Raw genomic sequence first — 24,925 nt, 5'->3', positions numbered from 1 at the left:
CGAAAGGGCCATGGCCATGGCCCTTAACCCCAAATTTATTTTTATATTATATATATACCAACGTCCAACTTAAAAAAAAAAAACACACGATGAAATTAAATGAGGAAACATGATTCTTCTTCCCATAAGAAACCCCAACACACTTCCTCTTTTTCCATGCAGCGCCTACTACAAGTTTCTCCATGGAAGAACATACTCTCTATTTAATCCACCAAACTCTTAATCCACCACCTTATAATTCTAGGTTTTTCCAATCTCTCTTCAATCCATCCATTATTTCCAGTTTCTCTCATCCCTCTTTTCCCATATTGTAACCCTAAGAATCGATCTCTCATTGAAAAGCTCCCAATTTTTCTTTTTTGATCTTTGTCTTTGAGATTCATGGTGACCTAAGAGGAGAGGAACATGAGAATTTGAAAAGGTAGTCAGATTTATGAATTTTTCTTTATATTTGTTCCTATCCAGCAAACTATTTTTTTTTCAATTTTCAATAGGAACAAAACACATTATAGAAGCAAACAACAAACTCTTTCCTTGGGCTATTGGGTGATGGAACGTCTGTTTGTAATTTTGTAATTTCCTTCATTATATTAATATCTAATTTGAATTCTTTTTATGGAGATATGTCCTATTATAATGCATGTATCGCGCAAAGTAAAATCATTTTATTTATTTATTTTTTTTCAATTACATACTAAGGAAGGGGCTCGTTTAGTTTAGGGAGCTTTAGTAATATACCCAAAATAGGAGCTGAAATTATAAAAAAAAACCTACATGGAATGCACTTTAGAAACATACCCAAAAACCATTTACTACATACAAAATGAGTGTTGAATTTCCTATAAATTACATGACTGCCACTAACTAACTTAAAAGAAGCCCAATACAAAAAACACAAAAAAAAACCCAAAACAAGCCCAACCCAGATTTTTTTTTTTAAAACCCAAACTTAAGTATTAAAAAAAAACACGAAAACCAAGGGCATGTCTCCACAACCCTTCCTTTTCCACCAAATCTCTGCAAACCATGTCTACATTGTTAATACCATGTCATAGAAGTACATTGTTAATACCATGTCATACAGATACATTGTTAATACCATTTCATAGAAAAACATTGTTAATACCATTTCTTACAAAAAGAAAAAACATTGTTAATACCATTTCTTACAAAAAGAAAAAACATTGTTAATACCATTTCATACCAAAAAAAACATTGTTAATAACATTTCATACAAAAAAACATTGTTAATACCATTTCATACATAAAAACATTGTTAATACCATTTCATACATAAAAACATTGTTAATACCATTTCATACAAAAAAATATTGTTAATAACATTTCATACAAAAAACCCAAAAACGCCCAGCAAGACATCTGATATCCTTTGCAGAAACCACCTCCAATTGTCTACAGTTTCACCAGGTACAATCGCAAAGGCAAAAGGAAATACATCTACAAGAAAAAAAGTACACTGTTAATACTGTGTCATAGAACTATATTCCTAGTAAAAATCACATCCTGCATATCATAAACTTCAAGTGCACAGCTATATATAGAGAAAAATATAAAGCATGTTTTGTTACTGAAAATCTGTTAATAGTATCTCATAGAAGTACACTATTAATACTATGTCATATAAATCAATTCAGTTGCAGGGTATGAACAGTATAACAACTGTTCATACCACTTACTGGAAGTTAACAACTACATCATTTCATTTGCATAATAGGTACAATAAAAGTTTACAACTTCATACCACTCAAAATCAACTACATCATTTCATTTGCATAATTGATTGATCATTCATCACTCCACATACCATAAACATTGAATCGGAGTGGCTCCCACACATACTTCTCATGATCATTGTGCTTGGTTGTAACAATGACCTTATCTGCAACAAGATAAGCACCAGCAGCCAAGGCTTCCATTAATTCCTTGGTGCCACCCTTGCAATGGTACCAAGGTTGTTCACCAAATCTAACAACAAGAAATAAGAACAAAATAATTAAGCATAATAGAATAATTGGAACAACACAGATAACAATCATAAGCCCAAAGCGCATAACTGATAAGGTGAAATAGTATATAGAATTTGAATAGTCTGCTATTTCACTACAAACTACAAGGATAATATGAAACCATTCACTCTCCGCGTCAAAATTTCAATAGATATATGCTGAACCAATAAGAGAATAACATAGATTTTCTAAATTGAACTAAGAAATCCATATTCATATTCATAATTCAAATGACCACCAAAGATTTAAGACACTATGGTCAGATATAATATATGCTGACTTAAATAAGGGGAATATATATCGATAGAGAAAGAGACGGAGAAAGTACGCGTATATGATAATGCAAATTACATCATTGCTATGTCAGCTTCTCATTTATGACAAACGTTTGTTGTAGAAATGGAAGACTATAAAATATGAAACTAGCATATGTGTGAAATATGGAGATAATCAAGCAGAGCAAACATATCCTCAACCAGTTAGAAAATTAGGAATAGTAAGGTTCAAGCCATCACATACAAGGCACCACAAACGGAAAGGTAATATTGTGTTTGTAAGTACATTGAGAGAACAAGTCAGACAATATGAAAGCCCTCTAGTGGAATATATATATATATATATATAAATGTAAAATTCAAACTTCCAGGATATCATACCGAAAATAGTCAATTTGATCATCCAAGAAATTAATATAGATCTTTGCAGTCATCAAATAAGTTCATGTGTATAACAGATTATAGAAACTTATTGCTTCAAATGAGAAATTGTTTTGGTTTCAAAACGTAGAAAACAATTCCTTATAGCTAAATCTTACAGCCAAATCAAAATGACTAGTGCTACTACATCAAACATGAAACAAGTGAGCCAGCCTCACACACTTGGGTACAAGCTCCTTCAAGGATTAAACTGAACAACAACTACAGATGAGAGACAACAACGCATGAATTTTCTACCAACACATATGACCAATTCAAAATCAACCAACACCAGATAGCAAACTAAAATTCGAAAAACACCTATAAATTATTTTTTTATATATCCATTTTCCGCATTTAAACCAGAGATAGAGAAAAAGAGAAAACACAAGCTGTAACCTCCGTTACCACCAATGCTGCTTCCACAAGACTGGGCCTCGTTGATGGTGATGTTACGACCGTCGAGGTTCTGGTCGTTCATGCCTTCGATCGCGTCCCTCATGGCCTTCTCGTTGCTGAAGGTGCCGAAGCCGAAGCCCCTGGATCTCCCGGTCTCACGGTCATTGATGATCTGGAAACACAAAAAGAAACCAAATCTAATCAGATCCATCCATCAAAACCAAAACGCCGGAGTATAATCAAACAAATACACAATAATAAACAAAAATGAAAAGGAATCGATCGATATTCAATCTTTGGGAGAGAAAGATCAAGTAACATAGAGAAACAGAAGATCAAGTCGCAGAGAGAGAACCTGCGTCAAACGGCCCTTCAATTCGATGATCTCACCGAACGGAGAAAAGGCCCTCTCCAGCGCATCATTGTCGGTGGTCCAGGCGAGCCCTCCGACGAAGCTTAGAATGATGAGGTTGAACAAAAACTGAGCTGGAAGAACAAAAATTGAAAATTGAGGTTGAAGATGAAGATGAGAGACTGGAGGTCGTGAAATGAGTTCTGATCTGGTGTTGATTAGAACTCCTATTTTATGTTAAAAGGGTAATAAAAGTATTTCATCTTAATAATTAAATTAAAAAATATACAGCTGTCGATTTTTGGGTTTATTTTGGGTGTGTTTATATACATTAAATAGTATATGGTATTTTTATAATTTCATGTCTAGGAATGGGTATTTCACTAAATTTCTATTTAGTTTATTGCCTAGGGCCACCCAAAAATCAAGGCCGCCCCTACCCTCCCTCCTCTCTTTTTTTAGGGTCGAAAACCCTCTCTCCTTTTCCCCTTGCTCATTTTAATAATTATTACTTTCTTCGGTCCTTTAAATCTTACTCTTTGCACATTATCTTGTTAGATGAGGAAAGGGAAAGATAACGCAGAGACCGATTGAGTATAAATTTCTTTTGATTTTTATGAATTTAAAATATATATATTCTATGTTAAATACATGTGAGAGTACATTATTGGATACATGAATTCCATATATGTACCACATACTAATAAAGTTTTTTTTGAGCAGGCATAATAATCTTGAGACGCAATCTAATAATTTCATGAACCTCAGACGTTTTGTGCCTATAAAAAAAAAAAATTAGGGGTGGCAAATATTTAATTTTCAAAAAAATTCCCGTAAATACAGCGTAGTCGAGCAGAGGTAGCCGCAGCAAAGAAATGTCCAAGGAGCTTCGAACCGCCGAAAATCTTCGAAAATGGCGGTTCACATGGGAAGCCCAATCTCACATCCCAACCCTCCGCTTGTTCCTCTTCGATTCATACACAAAACCCTCGATTCAATGCGAGAAGCTCAGCGTCCTCATATGCCCCTCAGAGTCTCTGGTCCTGGTGAGCTGGACCGAGGATGCCCAAGTCTCGCTTAGGGTTCCAATGCCTAGGGTTTTGGTGGATGCTGACTCTCCTGTGAGCTTCAGTGCCTTAGATGATCACATTGAGGTCAAGCTCGTCCTTCTTCTACCTGTTGATCACCCTATTGTTTTGAGCTTCGATTCTATACTCAGTTTGAATGAAGAGAAAGAGATTGCGTTTGAGAATGCTTCCAAGCCGCTTCCGCTGGCCTCTGGTGAGTTGAAAATGTTGCTTAATCTGTTTGGTTCAGTTCAGTGTTTGTTTGGTTGCTGCAGAAAATGAAACGAACTATTGAACTGTCGCATTTCAATCTGGGTTTAGCTAAATTTGTTTTCTTTTGAGAAGGAAGAAGACCATAAGTAAAGGAAAACTAAAAAGACTAGCTTTTCTGTGTTTTTATTAGTGACTAAACAAAATTGTATTGAAGTTGTGGTCTTTCGAGGATTAATTAGTAATTTAGTTGTCAAATGTGGCTGATTTTTCCTCAATACATGGATGCTATGGCTGTTACATATATTTAGGAGTATGAATTATTATGCGAAAAGTGTGCACATTTTGCCATGTTCCTCAGTTTTTGTAAATTTTGATTGTGTTTCGAATGTCTGCTTCTTTCATGTAATTCTTGGTTGGTTGATTGGTTCAGAGGTAAAGAGACTATCTTCGTCTGGTGGAGTTCACTTTTACTGCAGAAATTGCTCATTTAAGTTGACTGCAAGCCCCCTTAGGTAAGAATGTATTTGCTGGCTATGCTTATAAGTTCATTAAATTGTAGTCAATCGTTAAAGATCTCTTTCCTGTTTATTTGTGATATTTCAACCTTCATTTATAAATGTAGCCATTTTGTGGAAATGCCTTCAGTCAATTGGCGAGAGGTGGCTGATAACTGGTTTGGGGCTTGCTGCTGTTCATTTGGAGGCATTAGTGAGAAGCTGGTTGCTAGGTATGCAAATTCTTACGCATGTGCAAAGGGTGTGTGCCTATTGAACTCTACAAATATTACACTTTGCAAAGAAGATCTTGTTGGGTTTGAATTTCCTGACTGGGGTGAACGTCCAAGATACGATAGTGAATCAGATGGAAGTGGTGAAAATGGTTTTAGCGAATCTGAACTTAATTCAGGAAGTAATCTTGCATGTAATGAGATACCGAGGTTCGCGGGGGTTAAGGATGCATATTTTGCTGAAGATTTTAAATGTGAAGTTACTAAGGATGAAAGTAACAGTGAGGGTGTACCTCACAGATGTTCAGAATCAGAGTACTCTGTAAAAATGGCTTCAACACCAGGATGCTGTAATTATACGGGAAGTCATGTTCAAAGTTATGATGAGGAAGGCTGCAGACTTCATTTGTCTGAAATTTCCTTGGAGGACCCAAAACCTGCTAAAAGCATAGGGATTCTGAAAAACCACAAATCTTTCCTAAATGGGTTTCTTGAAAATATTTTCATGGTTAGGTCCTCCAATATTTCGGTAGATGTCGAGTGGATTGAATTTTTCTGCCCTCAATGTTCGTCTCTTCTTGGAGCTTACCCATGTGATGATGGTAATGCACTTGTAGACGGTGGAGTTCGATTGTTTAAATGTAATGTTTCTACCAGTCTACCAGTTGGCGGGCCAACAGACTTATTCAGGTTAGCATATACCATATAGTGATCTACAATTCATAATTTCATATTGCTGTTTTTCTATTAATGTTGTACTGTGGGCACTCACATGATCACTTTCTCCTTGTAATTTTGACATGTTATTTCCATTTTTCTTTATTGTCTTGAAGTTTGTTCGAGTTTAATATGGTAGACATATGTTTAATTTTGAAAAGTTTTATTTCATAAACAGGAAGTATACCCTGGAAAAAATGTTTGCGAGTCAGCTACTTGAATGTGCAAAAGACGAACTATCTTTTAGGACCGTGGTTAGGGACCTAAAAACCAAATCTCCCATACTGCAAATTGTTCTCATTAATACAAATTTTTGGTCTTGCACTGGTGATTGTTTGGCCAAAGAGGGCAAGGAAGAACCAGTACCAAAGATAGATCTCCATCCTGTCATCAAGGTGCTATTCTCACAGTGTAGCAGCAGTACGGACTCTCAAATAAGGTTGGTTTATCATTTCAGCTTGTGTTTAGAGGAGTTTTTCATTATATTCGAGGTCTATCTTGAAAACTGTTGCTAGAGTAGGCTTAAGAAGAAACAGGAATGCATTTTTCTCTCGGCTAAGTAAATATAAGCTATTCTTTGTTTCCTTAAAAAAAAAAGCTATTATGTGTTTTACTGTGATATGCCGCATAGGTTTTTCTAATTCTGATTTTATAAGATAACTGGAACTTAATGTAGGATGTTAGAAGATTCGGTAACCAAGGATGCAGCTGATGAAGTGTTTATGCTGACGCATCAAATAGAAGAATTAATCGAGTCTCTGTCAGCAAGAAAGGATACCCTTCCACCTTCCTGTTCTTCTTTACAGGGATTATCTTTGTCATCCATGCTGAGGTAGCATATATGGAAATAGCCTAATCTCATTTGGATCTCCAAAACATGGGAAAGAAACCTTCCTCTACCAAGAGTGACAGATTCCGTCTAGTTTGATCTCAACTTAATACATAGTGGGGGATGGAAACATATTAAAATGGTGTATACAGTGGTAGACAAGTAATTGTGATTTTGTTACTGCCGCCATATAGGCCAAATCAATTTTGAATAGTTTTGGAACTGTACCATGTAACATAGATATTGGAGTTTCTATCAGATTGTCCACTGTTTTGAACTTATTCAGGGAAGTAGAAAATTGTTCTTGAAAGCAACAGAGCTCTTCTTTCCCTTCCTTACAGGTACTCAAATCATTGACTAGTACCCATTTCTTCAGGGGTTTAGGTAATGTTAATCATTGAAGTATTTTTAACAGCTGAAAGAAAACTTTTTGCCATTAATGTTAATATGACCATACTCATTTATTTTACAACATAGATTCCCAAGAAGGGCAAGGCAACCCTGTGGCAAACTAAAGAGTGGTGAAACTAAGCCCCAAAATCTAGCATCAGTGTTTTGGTATTAGGATCGGAGACAATCTTTATCCAAAGCAGATTAGTTTAATACAAAATGGTTTTCTTAGCAGATAAGCGGTTGCTTGTTCTTTTGGTGCTGTTTCTTCTATTATTCCTCACAGGTTTCCTTTGTTGCTTCCCTGTTTTCTGCCTCTTGGCTGCTTGAGCTGCATTCTTCTTTTCAGCCTCATCCTCAAATTCATCACCTTCCAATTTTTTCCTCTTTAAAAGCTTCACAAGTCCTTCGAGTGCAACATCAACATCTTCACTCTTCATCAACTCTTCTGCAACGTGTGCCGGAGTCACATCTGTTTCCTTCATCAAGTCTTCGATTTCTCCGAAGAGGTGGTGGTGGTTATGGATGCCCAAGTAGTTTGAGGCCAAGAGTTTGAAGCCATGGTAAGTGCAGTAGGACATGTGGATATGCATGTCCATGCGCCCCGGGCGCAGAAGAGCCGGGTCTAGCCTCTCCTTGTGGTTAGTGGTGAAGATTATGATCCTCTCATCTCCACAGCTAGACCATAAGCCATCTATGAAGTTTAGCAGTCCCGATAGTGTTAACTGCAGGAAGCCAAAGACATAATAGTCAAACTCTAGTACAATGAGGTGTCTCAATCTGAAGTTTCTTTTTAAATGCTTAGTAGCAAGAAACACTCTTCAGAGGGAAGTAGCAACGAAGAAACTCCCTATGACCAAGTGGGTTCTGCCCCCTTTGAGCTAAAAAACAAACACAAAAACAGCAGAGCAAAGAGAGAGTGAGGTGGGGTTGGCTGATTGTGAAAGTGAAAGTATGCTTTTCAGGTTTGAGGTTGAAATGCCTAGTGCTGAGCTAGTGGGTTCTAGAGTAATTAGATGCTAAAATAACCAATCAGATGCTAATATAAACCTAAATTAAGATTCACCAAATCACAAGATCAGTTCAAAGCTTTATACACTCCGGTCCACAAATTTTTTCACCCTGCACTTTTAATCCATGGCACTTCACTTGGTTACTGAAAAGAAAGAAAATGGGACAACCCAACAATATAAGAAAAGCCAAAAAAAGGTAAAAAAACATGACAAAAATTGTGCTCACCATTATTTTATGCAAACAAAATAGAAAATCTATAGCAGATAAAAATTCCCAGTTTTGCAGATAATTTCTTGACAATTAATTAACTATCAAGTGTAGGTGCAGCAGCCAAATTATGACCTTTTTGAAATCACTATAGTTGATAATCCTGGTACCTAATTGGTAGACTCCAAAAACGCTTGAAATTGACTGAAGTTAAACAGAGCATGATAACAAACCTGGACATCAGGTTGCTTTCTTCCATCTCCATGTCGACGATCGGGCAGCTCAACACTACAATCAATGTCTTCAATCACAAGAATCGACCGGTTCGCGGTGCCCAGCAGTAATTTTCTCAGGTCCGAGTCACGAAATATGTTGGCAAGCTGCAAGTCATAAACATCAAACTTGAGATAATTAGCCATGGCTGCAACCAAGCTTGATTTGCCAGTGCCTGGAGGGCCATACAACAAGTACCCTCTTTTCCAAGCCCTTCCCACTTTCTTATAAAACTCCTTCCTCTTCACAAATCTGTTAAGATCCTCAATAACTGCATTCTTGAGATCTTGGTCCATGGCCACCGTCTCAAAAGTTGCAGGGTGTTCGAGATTGATGGACTCCCATTTGACGCCATTGTAAGGGTGGCAGGAATTTAGTGTGTACATCTTCAAAACCCTCTCTTCATCTTTCATGGCATTGGCTCTTTCAAGAACATAAGGCACATAACAATCCAAAACTCTGTCTTTGTGCTTCTTGTGGAATGTTAGCTCAAAGAACCGCTTCTCGGACCTCGGAGGAGAAAATGGATCATTGGGGTCTTTCTGAGGTGACTCTGCACAAACAAACCTCCACTTGAGCTCAATCCCTTCATAGAAATCAACCAGCTTCTCGCCTTTCTCGAGTCGAATCGTCAAGCTCTTCCCCTTTGGGCTTTTGCTAACTCTGATCCTCTCCGTGTTGGAACTGATTTTTGTGCACAAGTATATCTCTGCAGCTTCATAGACTTGGTTGCGAGATATGCCGTTTGATTCCTCTATGACTAGGGTTAGCTTAGGGGAGTGAGTTTTGAAAAGGTAGCGGAGGCTAGAGACAAGGTAGCCCCTAACTGGATGAGGTATGAGCTCATTGGCCATGGACCTAAACAGCATCATTGAGGCTGCCATGGAGGCATAGGCAGAGAACAGTGATGATGGAGAAGGCATTTCTTTGTTCGAAAACATGTTCATGATTGGAAGCTTTGGATTCTGAAAAAAGAGATTGTTGTTTGTCTAAAAAAATTTCTAGTTTTGAGCAGAGTGGTGAATGATTATATATAACCAGGCTTTCTCTCTTTGTTTGGTCTTTAGGGCAGTGATGAATGAAAGTGTACATGTGTGAAAGTGTCTGCGTGGGCTTGAGTGGAATCCTACTACAATACTTCCAAAAGAGAAAGAGAGAGAGAGACCCCATTGCTTTCTTTCCAGTTCTTTTCTCTTTATTTTCGCTCGTCCTTTCTCTTTACTTTCTGTTTTTATCACTAATTCAATTATTATAACTGAATGACCAAAAAAGCTAAATTCTGAAAAGCTTCGGGTGCAAGCAACGAGGCTGTGTATGCTCCTAAAAAGACAATAATTCGTACATATAACAAGTGTATATAATGCTCAACTCACAATAACTGGTCGCGTAATCAACACGCCATGGGTAAAAACCATTGAACACAACTACCCTCTTTTTTTTTTTTTACAGAGAAAAGAAAGAAACAAGTCTGCCAAGATATGCCCCTACTTGAGCTCAAAATCAGCAGCAGCATGGTCCCAACCATTTCATGGAAGAGGTACATGGGATTTTATGAGGGTGAAGGGCCCTCAATTTTTAAGGGTTATGTATTGCACTATATGTACTAGAATTCTGAGTTACAGGCCAACAGCCAACTTAATTTGGTCAAGAGAATATTTGAGGATGTCATGCATATCTTTTAAACAGCCAGGAAAAGAATGATCTATCACTAATTTAATACCTAAAAAGGGCTCTGTAACATTGTCCCATGAAACCCACGGCTTCTGATCACATATCAGAATAGGAATTGGTTCTTGCCACGCTAAAATCTCAATCTAACACACAAGTGAGAACAGCTAGATTCTATAGGTTTAAGTTTTATTGCTTTTTTCTTCTTTTTTTAATGCGTCATTTGAACAAATTGGTTTTTGCTAAACTTCTTTCAGCTTTATATTTTTCGTTTTATTTTTTAGTATAAGCGATAGTCTAAACTACAGGACATGGGGGTTTCTCACACACACAACTATGATGCTGTGAGGATTTGAACCTTTTAGCTTTATCTTTATTAGCTTGGAATTGTCTCTTTTAGTGTCTTAATCCACGAAACCATAAACCATCTGTAAAAAATATGTATATAATATTGCTTGAAACTTGACCTACGGGGCATGCCTTCGCTAACTTTCGGCGTGGAAGAGGGAAGTTTCCAGCAAAGTTGAGTCAGTCGAGCACATTCTTTGTCTGTCATATAATTGGTCACTTGCATTCTTGATTCTTCTGCATTTTTATTCTTAACTAACCATTTTAAAACTGAAACTTTAAAGAGAAAACCATTTTAACCCTGACATATTTCACAGCTCAAAGCCTCCCCAAGTCGCCTTTTGAAGTCTTGCCAAAAGCTAAAAATGATAAAGAAGACATAAAGTTTCTGAGAAAGGCCTTGGCAAGCAAGCCAAGCCACAGCTGCTGCATATGCATTAAATCTATTTGAATCAATATTATTTTTCGCTTCTTATAATCCTTATCAATCCATCTCATCCAAATATTGACTGACCATACTTTTTACTTGGCGTAATCTACACAGATGAAAGCAAAGCAAAGCAGATTTCAAGTTGAAGATCTCAATGGGCCACTTCAAATCAAATTCAATGAAACAGAGCCAAAAAAGCAGATTCTATTTCAACTTTCCACTACAAAATGCTTAAAGATTATGGGGAAATTTCAAAAGGAAAGTTTTCCTCCTAAGCTTAAAAGTCTCACATCTTAGGACCTACAATTCATCTACTAATCCAAGCATAAAAGCGAAAATGTATTGGGATGTCAACTTTTGCTGATCCAAAGCAGAAACTCAGTTGGGTATTTTTATAACATTTTTATAGTTATAAACCCAACAAAGTTTATGGTCATGAATAAAGACAGCCCACATTAGAAATATATATATATATATATATATATGGTCCCCCTAACAAAACAATCACAAGCAAAGTAAAAGCCTCATGGAACTCAGAAATCAATGTGATGGAAATTGATGCTTCCAAAGGGACACCAATTCTAATTACCACTTGATTTATTGTCATAATTAATCATCTACTTTTTCTCACTATTTTTTTCATCATTATCATCTTTCTTGTCCTTAATCTCAGCCTCAGCCTCAGCTTCTCTAGCTTCTCCTTCTGCTTGCTTCCTTTTAGCCTCCTCATCAGCTTCCTCATTCTCCTTCTTCTTCACTTTCAGAAACTCAATCAGGCCTTGCAGTGCAATGCCAGGCTCATCACTCTTGATCAGTTGCTCAGCTACTTCTGCAGGGGTCACTTTAGTCATGTCAATCTGTTCCTCAATCTCCCCAAACAACAGGTGGTCTTTAATTCCAAGGTAATTGGCTGCCAGAAGCCTAAAGCCAGATGGGCTGCAATAGGACATATGGACATGAACATCCATGCGACCAGGGCGCAACAGTGCAGGGTCAAGCTTCTCCTTGTGGTTGGTTGTGAACACTATAATTCTCTCATCTCCACAGCTTGACCACAGCCCATCAATGAAATTGAGCAAACCTGATAGTGTCACCTGTGGCGTGTCGCAACAAAATTATTAGGACCACAAAGCATAAAACTAAACAACAATTAATTCAATCATTACGTTTAACATCATCATAAGTTTTGAAACCACGGAAAGATTTGGACCAGTCTCAATCAACATGGAAAATTATAACACGAATAATACTCAACGTGGCAGAAACTCATTGGCTTTTTATGCATCGAAAGGAACTTTCACTGAAGCTGCCTGGAAGTCCTTGCCTTGAATCTGCACATATTTGTCTATTATAATTATTGCAATCAGACCAAATTTTCTACAATATGGCATGTGCTATGTCTTTGGCCTGTCTTCATGCTATTCCAAATAGGACAATGGCATTGAACTTGGGGAAACACCATCATTTTTATTTTATTTTTACACTTTTTCTTATTTTGTTTTTAACAGAAGCGATCAAACTCTTTATCTATCATAATTCGAACATTTAGGCTTAACCAAAGATTATTATTTTTGGATGTGAAGGGAAACACATATGAAAATAATAATTATTCTTATGGAAGTTTAGCATTTGTTTCTCTCTCTCTCTCTCTCTCTCTCTCTCTCTAGCCATTCAAGTTCAGCAAAGACATTTTCCACAGTTAAACAAAAGAAACATGAAACAAAATATAAAGAAAGAAAAAGAATTAGTCAATATACCAAACACCAAGTCGGCAGAATAAAACAAAGGCACAAGAAGAAAGTAAACTGACCTGTTTCTCCTGGGACCCATGTGGGTGTGAAGCTCTACACTCAGCCATTCGATCTTGAAACTCAATGGTGCAGTCAATATCCTCCACTACCAATATAGACCTATTAGCCATGGCAACCAACAACCTCCTAAGCTCCGAGTTGCTCCTCAACTCAGTGAGTTCCAAGTCATAGATATCAAAGTTCAAATGATTGGCCATTGCAGCAATCAAGCTCGACTTCCCTGTCCCTGGTGGGCCATACAACAAATACCCTCTCTTCCAAGCCTTGCCAACTTTTCTATAATACTCCTTCCTCTTTATGAACCTCTCAAGGTCTTGAAGAATGAAGCTTTTGACCTCCGAGTCCAAAGCCAGGGTTTCGAACGTTGCCGGGTGATCGAGGTTTGTGGGGATCCATGCTTCTGCTATGTTGCAGTACATGTTCTGATAGTCAACCGTGAAGATTTTCAGGGTCTTCTTTTCTTGCTTCATGGACTTTGATTGTTTAACAATGTGAGGGAGGTAAGAGTTTAGCACCAAGTCTCTTTGTTTCTTGTGGAAGCTGAGCTCAAAGGATCTCACTTCTGATCTCAGTGTGGAGTTTAGGTCACGAGGGTTGTGGAAGTTCATCGACTCAACCTGCCTGTACACAAGGTATACGCAAGTGTAAATTCACAGACAATATAAGTATCTTTTGTTACGAGATAAATATAACAATGCTCGAAAAAGTTGCAAGGCTAATTTATCGAAAAACTGAAAACATGCCTGGAGACCAAGATCCAATTGAACTTAACCCCATTAAAGACATCCACAATCTCCTGATTGCTTTCCATGGTGATGGTGAAGTTGTTTTCCTTCTCGGGTTTGCTGACTTTGAGTCTGTGTGTTGATGGGGAGACTTTGCTGCCCAAGTAGATTTCTGCAGCCTCATATATTTGGTTGTTGACAAGGCCATCGAACTCTTCAATGACCATGGTGAGTTGGGAGGAGAAGCGAGAGAAGAGGCTGCTGATTCCAGAGAAGAAGTAGTGTTGGATCTCATGGGGGAGGAAATCTTGGGCTATTGACCTTACCAACATTGCTGTGGCAGCCACAGAGGCTGCTGTTGAAAGAACTGTCTTGGCTGTGGCCAGTTTGGTTTCAGCAGAAGATGATGAGGCCATTTTGGGATTTTGATCAACTAGGACTTAACGAGTATATGGTTCTCTACCCTCTATTTATAAAGCAAATGTTCATGTTTAAAAAACAGACTTCAACTCAAAATTCTGAAGAGAAACATCGCTGCTTCTTCCTTAGCCATTTTGACTTGGATTCTTCGAGGTGCACTAATCAGCTAACTTAATTCACGTTTATTGATTTTTATTACTTATTTTCATAAACTTAGGCATTCTTTTATTTTATATTATCAAATTACTTATCATAATCTTCCATTCAAATATTGCATAATTTCGTATGGTATGATCATCCGTAGGACCAAACTTGAAGAAAAAGAATTGTCGTATGAAAAAGGGCAAAAGCGAAGACCAATGAAAAAGAAGTGTTTGGTGGGACAATTGGTCAAAGTCTACAACATTGTCTTCGTGCGGAATGGGTTAAAAGTTGACTTGCTGCGTCAAGACGACTTTTCTTTCAAATTAAGTTTTGCCCCTATACTCTACAGTTTGCTTTGGGCTCGTTAAAAGCGTTGAAGGACAATGTAGAGCTACTCATGTGGGTTTCAAAATGAAATATGACCCAATATCCATGTACCAAATTCAGCTTTGTACCAATATTCTTGGCATCTTTATGGGGACTTGAACCTCTAATCAACCGTAACCACTACACTAACTTTGTTTGTCACATTCGGAATTTTGAAGGCTTCCGATCAATTGTGCTAATAGTCAATTGGTCAAGTGACAGTTTTTACTTTGTCAGAAAATACAATGAATTCAACTATCATAAAAAAGATAAGTTGTTCTAACTCAGTTGGTAGAGTGAATTGATGTCATTGGTTCGAACCCCTGTGTATGTAATTCCCCCTCCCTTGTTCACTCCCCTCAGTGTGTAATCGCTTGTACTGAAAAAAACATAAGTTGATGAATGGAAAAAAAAAAATGTCCGAACATATTCTTTAGGATTTTGAAGAATACAACTTCTTGAAGAGATCGTATCGAAGAGGTTGTTTGGTATTGAATTTGAATTCAACTTTTTAAACTCAAAAACAGTTTTTGAGTCCAAAACTTAAAAAACCTATTTCAAAGGCTCATTTTTGAAAATTCAAACCTAAAAATAACTCAAAAAAACCAAAAAATTTGAAAACATAACAAGTTTGTTTTCAGAATGTTTTTGCTCGATCCCTCTCTCTCCATCTCTCTCTTCGTCCCTCTTCCCCTTCTTGATCTCATTGATGCCGATGTTGGCACGCTGCATGATGTAACACAAGCACTAGGGCTCGATGTCCCTTATCCCCTTCAACAACTCATAGCACTCTTTCGTCAGAGTCTCCGTTTTCTCTGTCGCGTAGCTCCTGCACATTGCCACTTTGATTTTGATATATGACCCATTACAGTTGATGTAACGAAAAACCAAAACAAAGATTCAAATTTTTTTTTAAAATAATTGTTTTGTGTGCTTAATGACATGATCAAGAAAAAAAAAATCTATATAAGAAAAGTAGAAACAGTTTACAAAAAAATTAAAAAATGGAAAATAAAATTGTTTTCAAGAATTCAAACCCAAAAAAAATTGAAAATATCCGAGTTTGGTCATTTTGGGGTGGGGGGCTCCCTGCAAGTAATCACATGGTAACTAAAGCATTGACCTCCTACCTGCCTGGAACAAGTTAATTGGTATTTTGAGCATCATGGCCAGGAGGCCACACCACTCCAATCTGTCTGTCTTCTTCTTTTTTTTAGGTTTCCATCAACATATATGTATAGTATATAATTCCTTTCCAATCATCAAGGTCTAGCTAGTTTCATTTAGGCCACATTATATAGCTGAGAATCCTTAAAACCATTAATGGAGGTGGGCTTTCTTTCTTGTACCTGTTCATTTATAATATGCCAATCTGTTGTATATCCCACCATTACCGCGACCTCAACATCTGCCACCTCTTTGCCCTACCAAGTCGTCATCAATCAACTATTTCTTTATTCTTTTAAATCTTAATTTTGCCTTTGGTCCATTATATTTGGATGCTCATGAATCTTAATGTTGTAAGATCTCAATCATTGTTGGGTCACTATGTATTCAATAAATAATGGAGCAACATCTACCATTAAATCATGAGCATGCACAAGACTGACCTACTTGGAATTTTTAGTCTGCATCAGAATTATGTAAGGAATTGAAAGGTCATACAGCTCAATCCACTATGATTTAGTTACCATTTACATGCACAACTCTCAGGATTTAACTTGCCTTTTTACCAATTAATTCATGTGAATCTGCCCAAATATGTGTCATTCTCCCTCAGTAAGATGCTCCACAAAAAAATATCGGAAAATTAAAATCATTACTCTGTCTCATTCGAAACATTACAGGTGTATTTATGTAGAATGCAAGCAACCAACACTTACACAACCTAGGAGGCTAAAGACCCCTTAATATTTTCTTGATATCAGTAGAGACTGGTTCAGGAAAGCTAAGAGATGTTGAATCTATCAGAGGAGGAGCTCCTCTTCCTTGTGAGGAACTACTATGATGTTTTCATTGTTGCAGTGTTTTCTATTGGGTTAACATTTTTGGTCTCCAAAATAGCTTGGAGAAGTTCGGACATGACCACTACAAGTTACAGAGGTGGTGGCATCCCGGGTCGGTTGGGGTTGCCCTTTGTTGGTGAAACCCTTTCTCTTCTTTCTGCAACTAGCAGTATAAAAGGATGCTATGAATTTGTCCGGCTCCGACGAATATGGTTAGTTTTTCTGTTATTCCATTGCTATCTTAAAAGGTAAAAGTTGGAATTATAGTATTTTCCAAGAATAGTTAGAATACATGATCAACTTGTGTCCTACATCAACCATGACGCTAAATTCGATTTTGCTTCTTTGGTATTGAGCCTGCAACAAGTGCCTTTCATCCTAGAAACCATATTAGACATTCATGCAAAGGGAACTTGCCTAAGGTGATTCTTGGGCTGCAAGTGCACCAGAAAAATGATGTGGTCTTAACTGTTAATCTCACTTTCAAGACAAACTTTACTGTATTGATCTGTGGTCTACTGGTCCTATAATCATTTTTCGATCGAAATACGAGCTAGGAATTAGTGAGATGCATGACTTTTTTCATTCCCAAAAAAATAGTCATTTTTTGTTTATATATTGTATGTTGTATTTATTAACTTCATATTGATAGCACGTTGAATTGATGATTGTGGTGAAACTAGGCACGGGAAGTGGTTCAAAACAAGGATTTTTGGACAGATCCATGTGTTTGTTCCCAGCACAGGGGGCGCAAGAGCCATTTTTTCTGATGACTTTGCGAAATTCAACAAAGGGTATGTGAAATCAATGGCAGACTGTGTTGGAGCGAAGAGCTTGCTGTGTGTGCCGCATGAGGACCATAAGAGGATTAGGCGCCTTCTTTCAGAACCTTTCTCCATGAACTCTTTATCAACATTTGTTCAGAAGTTTGATAAAGTGTTGTGCCAAGAGCTGAAGAAATTAGAAGGCGGCGGGAAAAGCTTTGCGGTGCTTGACTTCAGCATGAAGGTAACAGCACAACAAAACCGTCACTGTTTTTTCTTTTATAATAATACTGCATCCATTTTTGGATTTTTGGAATAATTGTAGCTGATCTCTCTGAATATATATCTGTTATGCAGATGACATTTAACGCAATGTGCAACATGCTATTGAGTGTCACGGATGACTCCTTGCTCCGAAAGATCGACAAAGACTGCACTGCGGTCTCGGATGCAATGTTAACCTTTCCTTACATGATCCCAGGCACCAGATATTACAAAGGCATCAAGGTAACTCGGGCATCCCCGCGTGCACGATGAGACTGCACGTGAAGGATGGCATTAACTGATTTACATTGTTGGCCTATTTCCTAACGATTTATAAGTTCTTGGGGATCTGATTAAAGAAAAAATTTGTTTTTATCTTAAATAGTATACTAACAGCAGTGTTGAAACAGGCACGTCGACGTCTAATGGAAACCTTCAAAGACATTATTGGGAGAAGAAGAAGTGGAAACGAGTCTGCAGAAGACTTCCTACAGTCTATGTTAGAAAGAGATTCATGCCCTCCCAATGAAAAGCTCCAAGACTCAGAGATTATGGACAACCTATTGACATTGATAATTGCAGGGCAGACCACCACTTCCGCTGCAATGATGTGGAGTGTTAAGTTTCTTGATGGGAACAGAGAAGCACAGGAAAGACTGAGGGCAAGTAATTCTAAAGTGCATCTGCATATTGCATAAATCCCAGTAGCAATTTCAGTGTTGTTTGTTCGAGATAAATATATTTATGTGGAAAAAAATTGAGATGAATATTTTGAGATCAATACAGGAGGAACAGTTGTCAATAGCCAGAGCTAGGCCAGATGGAGCTTCAGCCACCCTAGAAGATTTTAAAAACATGCCCTACTGTTTGAAGGTTATCTCCACATACTAGATTAATAGGAAAAAAAAAAGTTTATAATCTTTTTCACCTGTTTTGGACTGACAGTGGTGACATCTTTGGGTATGGATGGTGGTGTTTTTTCCAGGTTGTCAAAGAGACATTGAGGATCTCAAATGTCCTTCTGTGGTTTCCTCGCGTTGCACTCACTGACTGCACTATTGAAGGCAACTACATTGAACTGAAAAACCTTTTGAAAGCAAAAAAATTATTCTATGTGCCTGTTTAAACCGTCTCTCTCGCCCTCTTGTTGCAGTATGCACATGAGCTCCACTGTTATATAATGGATTCACGTGCATATTTCGTGAGAGAAGTTATATATAACTGACACATACAAAAATTTGTTATGTTGGAAGCCATGAATTTAGTGGAAATGCTTCCCTTGTCATGTATTCTTTGTCAATCTTTCCCTTAATACAAGAACTTGTTTAATTGATATGTTTGATTGCAGGCTTTGAAATAAAGAAAGGTTGGCATGTGAACATTGACGCGACTTGCATACACAACGACCCAGATTTGTATGCAGAGCCAATGCAATTCAACCCATCTAGATTTGATGTAACCACCTCTCTCTCTCTCTCTCTCTCTCTCTCTCTCTCTCTCTCTCTCTCTCTCTCTCTCTACCCAACACCTCATTTTCCATTAATGTCTTGGTATTGACATCACCGTAGTCATAAACTATTAGGCACTGAGTGATTTTATTTGTCCCTTGTGTGATTTATTCTCCAGGAAATACAAAAGCCATATAGCTTTATACCATTTGGGTCAGGACCCAGGACATGCTTGGGAATGAACATGGCCAAGGTGACAATGCTGGTCTTTTTACACCGTCTCACTAGTGGATACAGGTGAGTTGGAATTAAAGGATAAAAAAGGCATCCGCAAATACTATGACCAGTCGCCCACGTATGTGCAGATGTTTTGTCTTTTTTCAACAGTAAAATCACTTGCACACTCGTAGGCGACCAGTCGCCCATGCACGTGTACATGTTTTTAGTCGTTTTTCAACAGTAAAATCACATGCACACTCGTAGGCGACTGACGTTAAACAAAGTCCATGTATTGATGAATCTTAAACTCTTCCGAATACTGTGTAGGTGGACAGTTGATGATCTGGATACTAGCCTAGCGAGGAATGCACACATTCCGAGATTAAGAAGTGGGTGTCCGATTACCTTGAGAGCCTTATAAAGCATTGTGCCTATGAATTGTATGCCTCAAAAGTTATGGTTGTACGTGTGTAAGCATATGATGCATGCAAGTGTAGGGTTATGATATTTTGTAGAACAATATACCACTTCTTTACCAAATTATAATTATTATTGATCAGATCGTATAATTTTACAAGTGGTACTAGATTCTTGAGACAACCATATCAACATCAACTTGTACATTTTGATGATGCAACCAAGCAAATACAATAGCACATGATATCAGCATTTGGGCTTCCGAGAACAGGCGGATCATACTTCAGTTAATGGATATTGATTTGTATTGTTGGACCGTGGAGGTTATAGCTTGTTCAACAGGTAGCCTTTCCACGCTTGATGCCCCATAAAACCCATGAACTCCCTTGGTGTTCTTAAGTATAAATTCTGCCTCTCTTGGACCAGAGATCGGTCCTGCAAATTGCACCAAATCAATAATCTTCATGTTGGTAGCTAAAGATGAAAAAGGCTTCATATAAGATCAAATATACTTTCCCATGCAAATTCACCACACGAAGCAACCCCGCAAATAAAAAATTTATAAGAAAAACAAAGTTTCCAAGATCATACCACCATGGCAGAGCACAATGACATTAGGATTGATCCTGTGTGCAGCATCTGCAATATTTTGTACACGAACTACACTTTCCTCAATTGAAACAGCCGTCTTTGCCCCTATAGAGCCGGATGTAGTGAGTCCCATATGGGCCACTATGATATCAGCCCCACCCGATGCCATTTGCACAGCTTCATCTTGATTGAAAGCATATGGAGTTGTCAAGAGCCCCATCTTATGTGCTTTTTCAATCATCTCAACCTCCAATCTGATCAATACATTAAGAAAAAAGTTGTAACTACAGAATGCATAAATAATATTCCTAAATGTTTAAGTTTTAAAAAAGATATGTTTAATACCTACCGGTATCCCATTCCAGTTTCTTCAAGATTTTGTCTAAAATTACCGTCAAAGAGACCAACCGTTGGAAAATTTTGGACCCCAGAGAATCCAATTGACTCCACCTGCCTCAGGAAGAAATCCATTCGGCGAAAAGGATCAGTGCCACATACCCCAGCAAGAACAGGCACCTTCTTCACCACCTACACTATCATCAGCTCCACATCAGCAAGAGATGATTTTAAAAGGGACATCAGAGCTGGTAAGGTATTGCATTACGAATTTGACTTGTCGGTCTTAAATTTTACAGTTTAGTTTCACTTCCTAACCAAGAATTTGAATATTTGAATATTTATTTTAGTTGCATTAGCAGGAGAAATCAATTAGATCACAGAGAAATTTGGATTATATGAAGACAATCTTTCACACAAAAATTTCAAACCAATAAACAGTGAATGACTGAAGAAGCACTCTTTTAAAGTTTTAGAATACGAAGCCGTTGAAACTTACTGGCAAGACTTCATTGGCCATGTCTAGTACTACGGCATTTGCATCAGCAAAAGGCAATAAGCCTGCCAATGAACCTCTTCCTGCCATGCGAAAGCGACCTGAATTGTACACCACTATAAGATCAACACCACCAGCTTCCTCAAACTTTGCAGATATGCCTGTCCCGGCACCTGCCCCTATAATTGGAATTCCTCTATTTATTTGATCTTTGAGTTGCTGCAATATAGCCCTAGTTCGTTGCAACGTTTCTGCAACATAAGTAATAAGTTACTCATTAGATCTGACTCCAATAATGACATAAAACAAAATCTGGAGTTCTATTTATTGAGCTAAGTTGCTCTATATTTCACAATAAAATGCTGACATTTATGACCCAAAGCATGAAAAAATGAAGATCAAGCCAGATGCTATACATTCCATGCCTCAAGTGGCTAACATCCACGTGTTGTAATACAACACATGCATCTGTTGGATATCAAATGCTTCTGATTTAATTAAAGCTCCTGATGATTGATAACGTCACAAAGAAAATGAATATGGTATAAACTCCAACCTGGTCTTGCATCTGGGAAGTCAATCAGGTTCCGCAGAATGGTCCCAGAGCTTGAGAAATTCATCTTGGAAACAGAACTTTCATGAGCTTGTTGATTAGATTCAGGAATAGAAACTTGGGAAGGAGGAGACCGGATAGAGCTCTTCGTACTAATCTCTAAAAATGAGTCAACCAATGCATTTGCAAACTCGTGGTCATTTATATGATGAGGGTACACCTTTACCTATTAAAAATGCACCATTTCAATAGTAAAGTTGGTCCTGCACATGAAACCCAAGCAACTAGAGAAGGTTTAAGCATTGAAACAAACCACTTGATGGACAATAATAGTACCTGCCGATCTTCATTTGTCTGGATCAGCCTCTGCATTTCGTTAATCAGAGAAGCAGTGGCCTCCGGATCATAGAAAGGCTTCCCTGGTGCATCCAAAGCAGAGATACCCTTTTGTGGCAGGCAAACAACAACTTTTGATGATGATTTGTTCAATTTATCTGCTATAAAGCTAGCAAATTTCTTGTTCTCATCTACTGTGGTTCTCATGATTGAAACCTGAAAAATGACAAGTATTGTTTCCATGTCATACACACACAACACCCTAATGCTAACTTGTTTGTCAAATGATCATATATGAAATTGACATGTTTCACATTCATTGTGCTTTTAAGATTCTATATATGATCTGAACACTTCCAGACAGGTCCTTAATCTTCTAGTGTTATATCGTGTTAGAGACTTATCAGTGATCACCTGCTTATTATGTTCATGAATCTTTCTGTGTTGAAAATTGGATGGTATGGTGTCCTTAGCTCCAAAGTTCACCATATCCAAAGCTCCGACACTTAGAACTAAAGGAATCCTTTTCCCTATGGTGGCATCAAAGCGGGAAGTATCGCAAGCCATCACCCCTCCAACCACATAATCTGCAACCTCTGTTGTTGTGATATCCAAAACACCCTATGTAAAACCATACGGAAAGGAGTGAACATGAAGAATAGAAAGAAACAAAAGAAAACAAATGAAAGCCCCACAATAAGATTAACACAATACTAAAGGTCTAACAAACAGTGAGAGACAGAGCAATGCATGTAATGTAAAGGTCTCTACCAAGTAAACTTTATCAAGAAAGAATATAAACTCTGCACTTAAACTGATATCCATCCTCAGCCTAAGCTTGGCAATGAGTACATCTATTCAAGAATTTACATACAAAAATGAGAAACCGATCATATCTCAAGCTTCAGCAATCAAACTATCAACCAGTGCCATGTTCCCCTACTCTGCAAACGGTTCTCAAAAATAAAAACTTGACCAAGTTCACATTTTTATATGTTCATCCCTAAAGTTCTACTGAAAAAACTTCTAACACTGAACTTGTACATTTCAATAAACACAAATGAATAAATTTCCAATAAAAAAGACATTACCTTTATAAACCCATCACTAACCAGAGACTCCATGGCCCTGCCTCCAACCCCAGTGGCATGAAAAACCAGTGTCTCATACCCCTCCTTAACCAATCTCTCTTTAACAGCATTCACGCACTGAGTCGTGACCCCGAACATGGTAAGCCCTACCGTCGATTTCTCTGCCCCACCGCACGAATCTCCATCTCTCTCAACTCTCCCAATCACCATCCCACAAAACGCAGCAGCAGCATTGTTAAACACAACCCGGTTCACGCTATTAATCCCACATACATCGACTATCGACGGGTACAGCACCAGGTCGGATTCTCCCACATAGTGATCGGTTCGACCGCTCGCTACGGTCGATACGATGAGCTTAGGCATTCCGATTGGGAGAGATCTTAGGGCAGGAGATATGAGAGCCGTGCCTCCACTGCCTCCGAGCCCTATTGCACCGGCCAAAACGCCGTCGTTTTGAGATTTCGCTAAAAATTTCTCAAGCGCTTTGCTCATTACAGCAACAGCTTCGCCTCTGTCCTCCGGAAGTTCACGAAGCTGGCCCGATGCTTCAGAATAGTGAAACAAAACCTCCTTTCTCGAAACGAAAGCGAAATCGGTTGTTTTGTTATCGGTCTCGCTCTGACTGGCCGAAACGTCGACCACCGAGACTTGGACCTGTATCGGACATTGAATTTCCGTATCGGAGTTATTCAAAACTACGTGAGCAAGATAGTATTGGAGACAGAGAGAGATGGATTTACCTTGAGCGAGGAAGTACTGGAGAACGCGTTGAGATGGGATCGGACTGACTCGGCGAGGAATCGGAGCTCGTCGAGCTTTGTATCGGCGGTTCCGATACAGAAGACTCGGAGAGGTTTATGATCGGACGCCATACTGAGTTTCTCCGAGTTAAGGAATTGAGTCAAGGACGCGAGTGCTGAGAAGTGTGACGTGGACTGTGGAGAAGAAATTGAGGAGGTGAGAGTGAGAGAGTGAGATGAGAGCTCGGTGACGGCTTCTGGAAGTGAAGAGTGAGGCAAAACGTCGTGCATTCCATTTCCGGGTGGTTGGGTGGTGAAATCTGTAATTTCAAGCAAAGTCTGGATTTGGAGCCGCGTCACCCACCTTTTTTTTCTTTTCTTTTTTTGGAAAGCATCTTTTGTTTTTTCTTTTAAAAGCCATAACCACAATTTTTTTCCTTTTAAGTACACAAAAATTAATAATCAAATTGCAGAATTTCATCCTTCATTCAAATAATAATAATAATTATAATAAATTTACAGAAATAGTACTTATAATCATCTACTTGCATCTGAAAGGGTTTGTAGCGAAGTAATATTCCTGAATCGAAGTGCTGAATTCGAATCTTCCTACCGTAAATATCACTTGTTAAAAAAGAACAAACTCGAATTAAAATAACATATCTATCATTTATCCTTGGGCGGTAATAACATTGGAAAAAGAGTGTTGTGGGTGGCATTGGTTGGCTGAAGGGGGGAGAGAACAAAAATCGTTTGAAAATGTTGCAACACAAATGAGAACAAAAATGGTATCATCGGAGAATATGATGTTGCAACACAATTAAGGTAAATGATACTAA

General features: G+C 38.1%; 5 protein-coding genes and 1 long non-coding RNA gene across 6 annotated transcripts; 3 read left to right on the top strand and 3 right to left on the bottom strand.

Annotated features, from left to right (window-relative positions):
- The first annotated feature begins 4,202 nt into the window (after positions 1–4,202).
- On the top strand, positions 4,203–7,340 carry LOC110773780 (HECT-like ubiquitin-conjugating enzyme (E2)-binding protein). Its single transcript, XM_021978304.2, has 5 exons — positions 4,203–4,754; positions 5,184–5,265; positions 5,376–6,170; positions 6,376–6,636; positions 6,874–7,340. The coding sequence occupies exons 1-5, from the start codon at positions 4,349–4,351 to the stop codon at positions 7,031–7,033; spliced, it is 1,704 nt and encodes a 567-aa protein (XP_021833996.1). The 5' UTR covers positions 4,203–4,348; the 3' UTR covers positions 7,034–7,340.
- A 91-nt stretch (positions 7,341–7,431) lies between these two features.
- Positions 7,432–10,041, bottom strand: LOC110773791 (AAA-ATPase At3g50940-like). Its single transcript, XM_021978315.2, has 2 exons — positions 8,871–10,041; positions 7,432–8,141 (listed from the first exon to the last, which is right to left on the bottom strand). The coding sequence occupies exons 1-2, from the start codon at positions 9,855–9,857 to the stop codon at positions 7,626–7,628; spliced, it is 1,503 nt and encodes a 500-aa protein (XP_021834007.1). The 5' UTR covers positions 9,858–10,041; the 3' UTR covers positions 7,432–7,625.
- Positions 10,042–11,530: 1,489 nt separating this feature from the next.
- On the bottom strand, positions 11,531–14,453 carry LOC110773898 (AAA-ATPase At3g50940). Its single transcript, XM_088244339.1, has 3 exons — positions 13,907–14,453; positions 13,167–13,784; positions 11,531–12,450 (listed from the first exon to the last, which is right to left on the bottom strand). Exons 1-3 carry the CDS (start codon positions 14,306–14,308, stop codon positions 11,974–11,976), a joined length of 1,497 nt encoding a protein of 498 aa, XP_088100465.1. The 5' UTR covers positions 14,309–14,453; the 3' UTR covers positions 11,531–11,973.
- On the top strand, positions 14,326–14,931 carry LOC110773909 (uncharacterized). The gene is made up of 2 exons (XR_002529392.2): positions 14,326–14,465; positions 14,617–14,931. It is a non-coding gene; the product is annotated as an uncharacterized LOC110773909 (long non-coding RNA).
- A 1,774-nt stretch (positions 14,932–16,705) lies between these two features.
- LOC110774174 (abscisic acid 8'-hydroxylase 3-like) lies at positions 16,706–20,071 on the top strand. Its single transcript, XM_088244216.1, has 9 exons — positions 16,706–17,040; positions 17,512–17,836; positions 17,950–18,099; positions 18,267–18,518; positions 18,643–18,729; positions 18,842–18,920; positions 19,205–19,311; positions 19,483–19,601; positions 19,851–20,071. Exons 1-9 carry the CDS (start codon positions 16,778–16,780, stop codon positions 19,942–19,944), a joined length of 1,476 nt encoding a protein of 491 aa, XP_088100342.1. The 5' UTR covers positions 16,706–16,777; the 3' UTR covers positions 19,945–20,071.
- Positions 20,052–24,410, bottom strand: LOC110774166 (TIM-barrel signal transduction protein). Its single transcript, XM_021978712.2, has 9 exons — positions 24,087–24,410; positions 23,344–24,000; positions 22,667–22,873; positions 22,253–22,468; positions 21,920–22,142; positions 21,367–21,614; positions 20,881–21,059; positions 20,532–20,785; positions 20,052–20,375 (listed from the first exon to the last, which is right to left on the bottom strand). Exons 1-9 carry the CDS (start codon positions 24,375–24,377, stop codon positions 20,224–20,226), a joined length of 2,427 nt encoding a protein of 808 aa, XP_021834404.2. The 5' UTR covers positions 24,378–24,410; the 3' UTR covers positions 20,052–20,223.
- Between the last annotated feature and the right edge of the window lie 515 nt (positions 24,411–24,925).

This window comes from Prunus avium, chromosome 7 (genome assembly GCF_965620075.1).
Source record: "Prunus avium chromosome 7, drPruAviu1.hap1.1, whole genome shotgun sequence".
NCBI lineage: Eukaryota > Viridiplantae > Streptophyta > Magnoliopsida > Rosales > Rosaceae > Prunus > Prunus avium.
The sequence above is the reverse complement of the archived record's forward strand: the minus strand, read 5'-3'. Positions and strand labels throughout refer to the sequence as shown.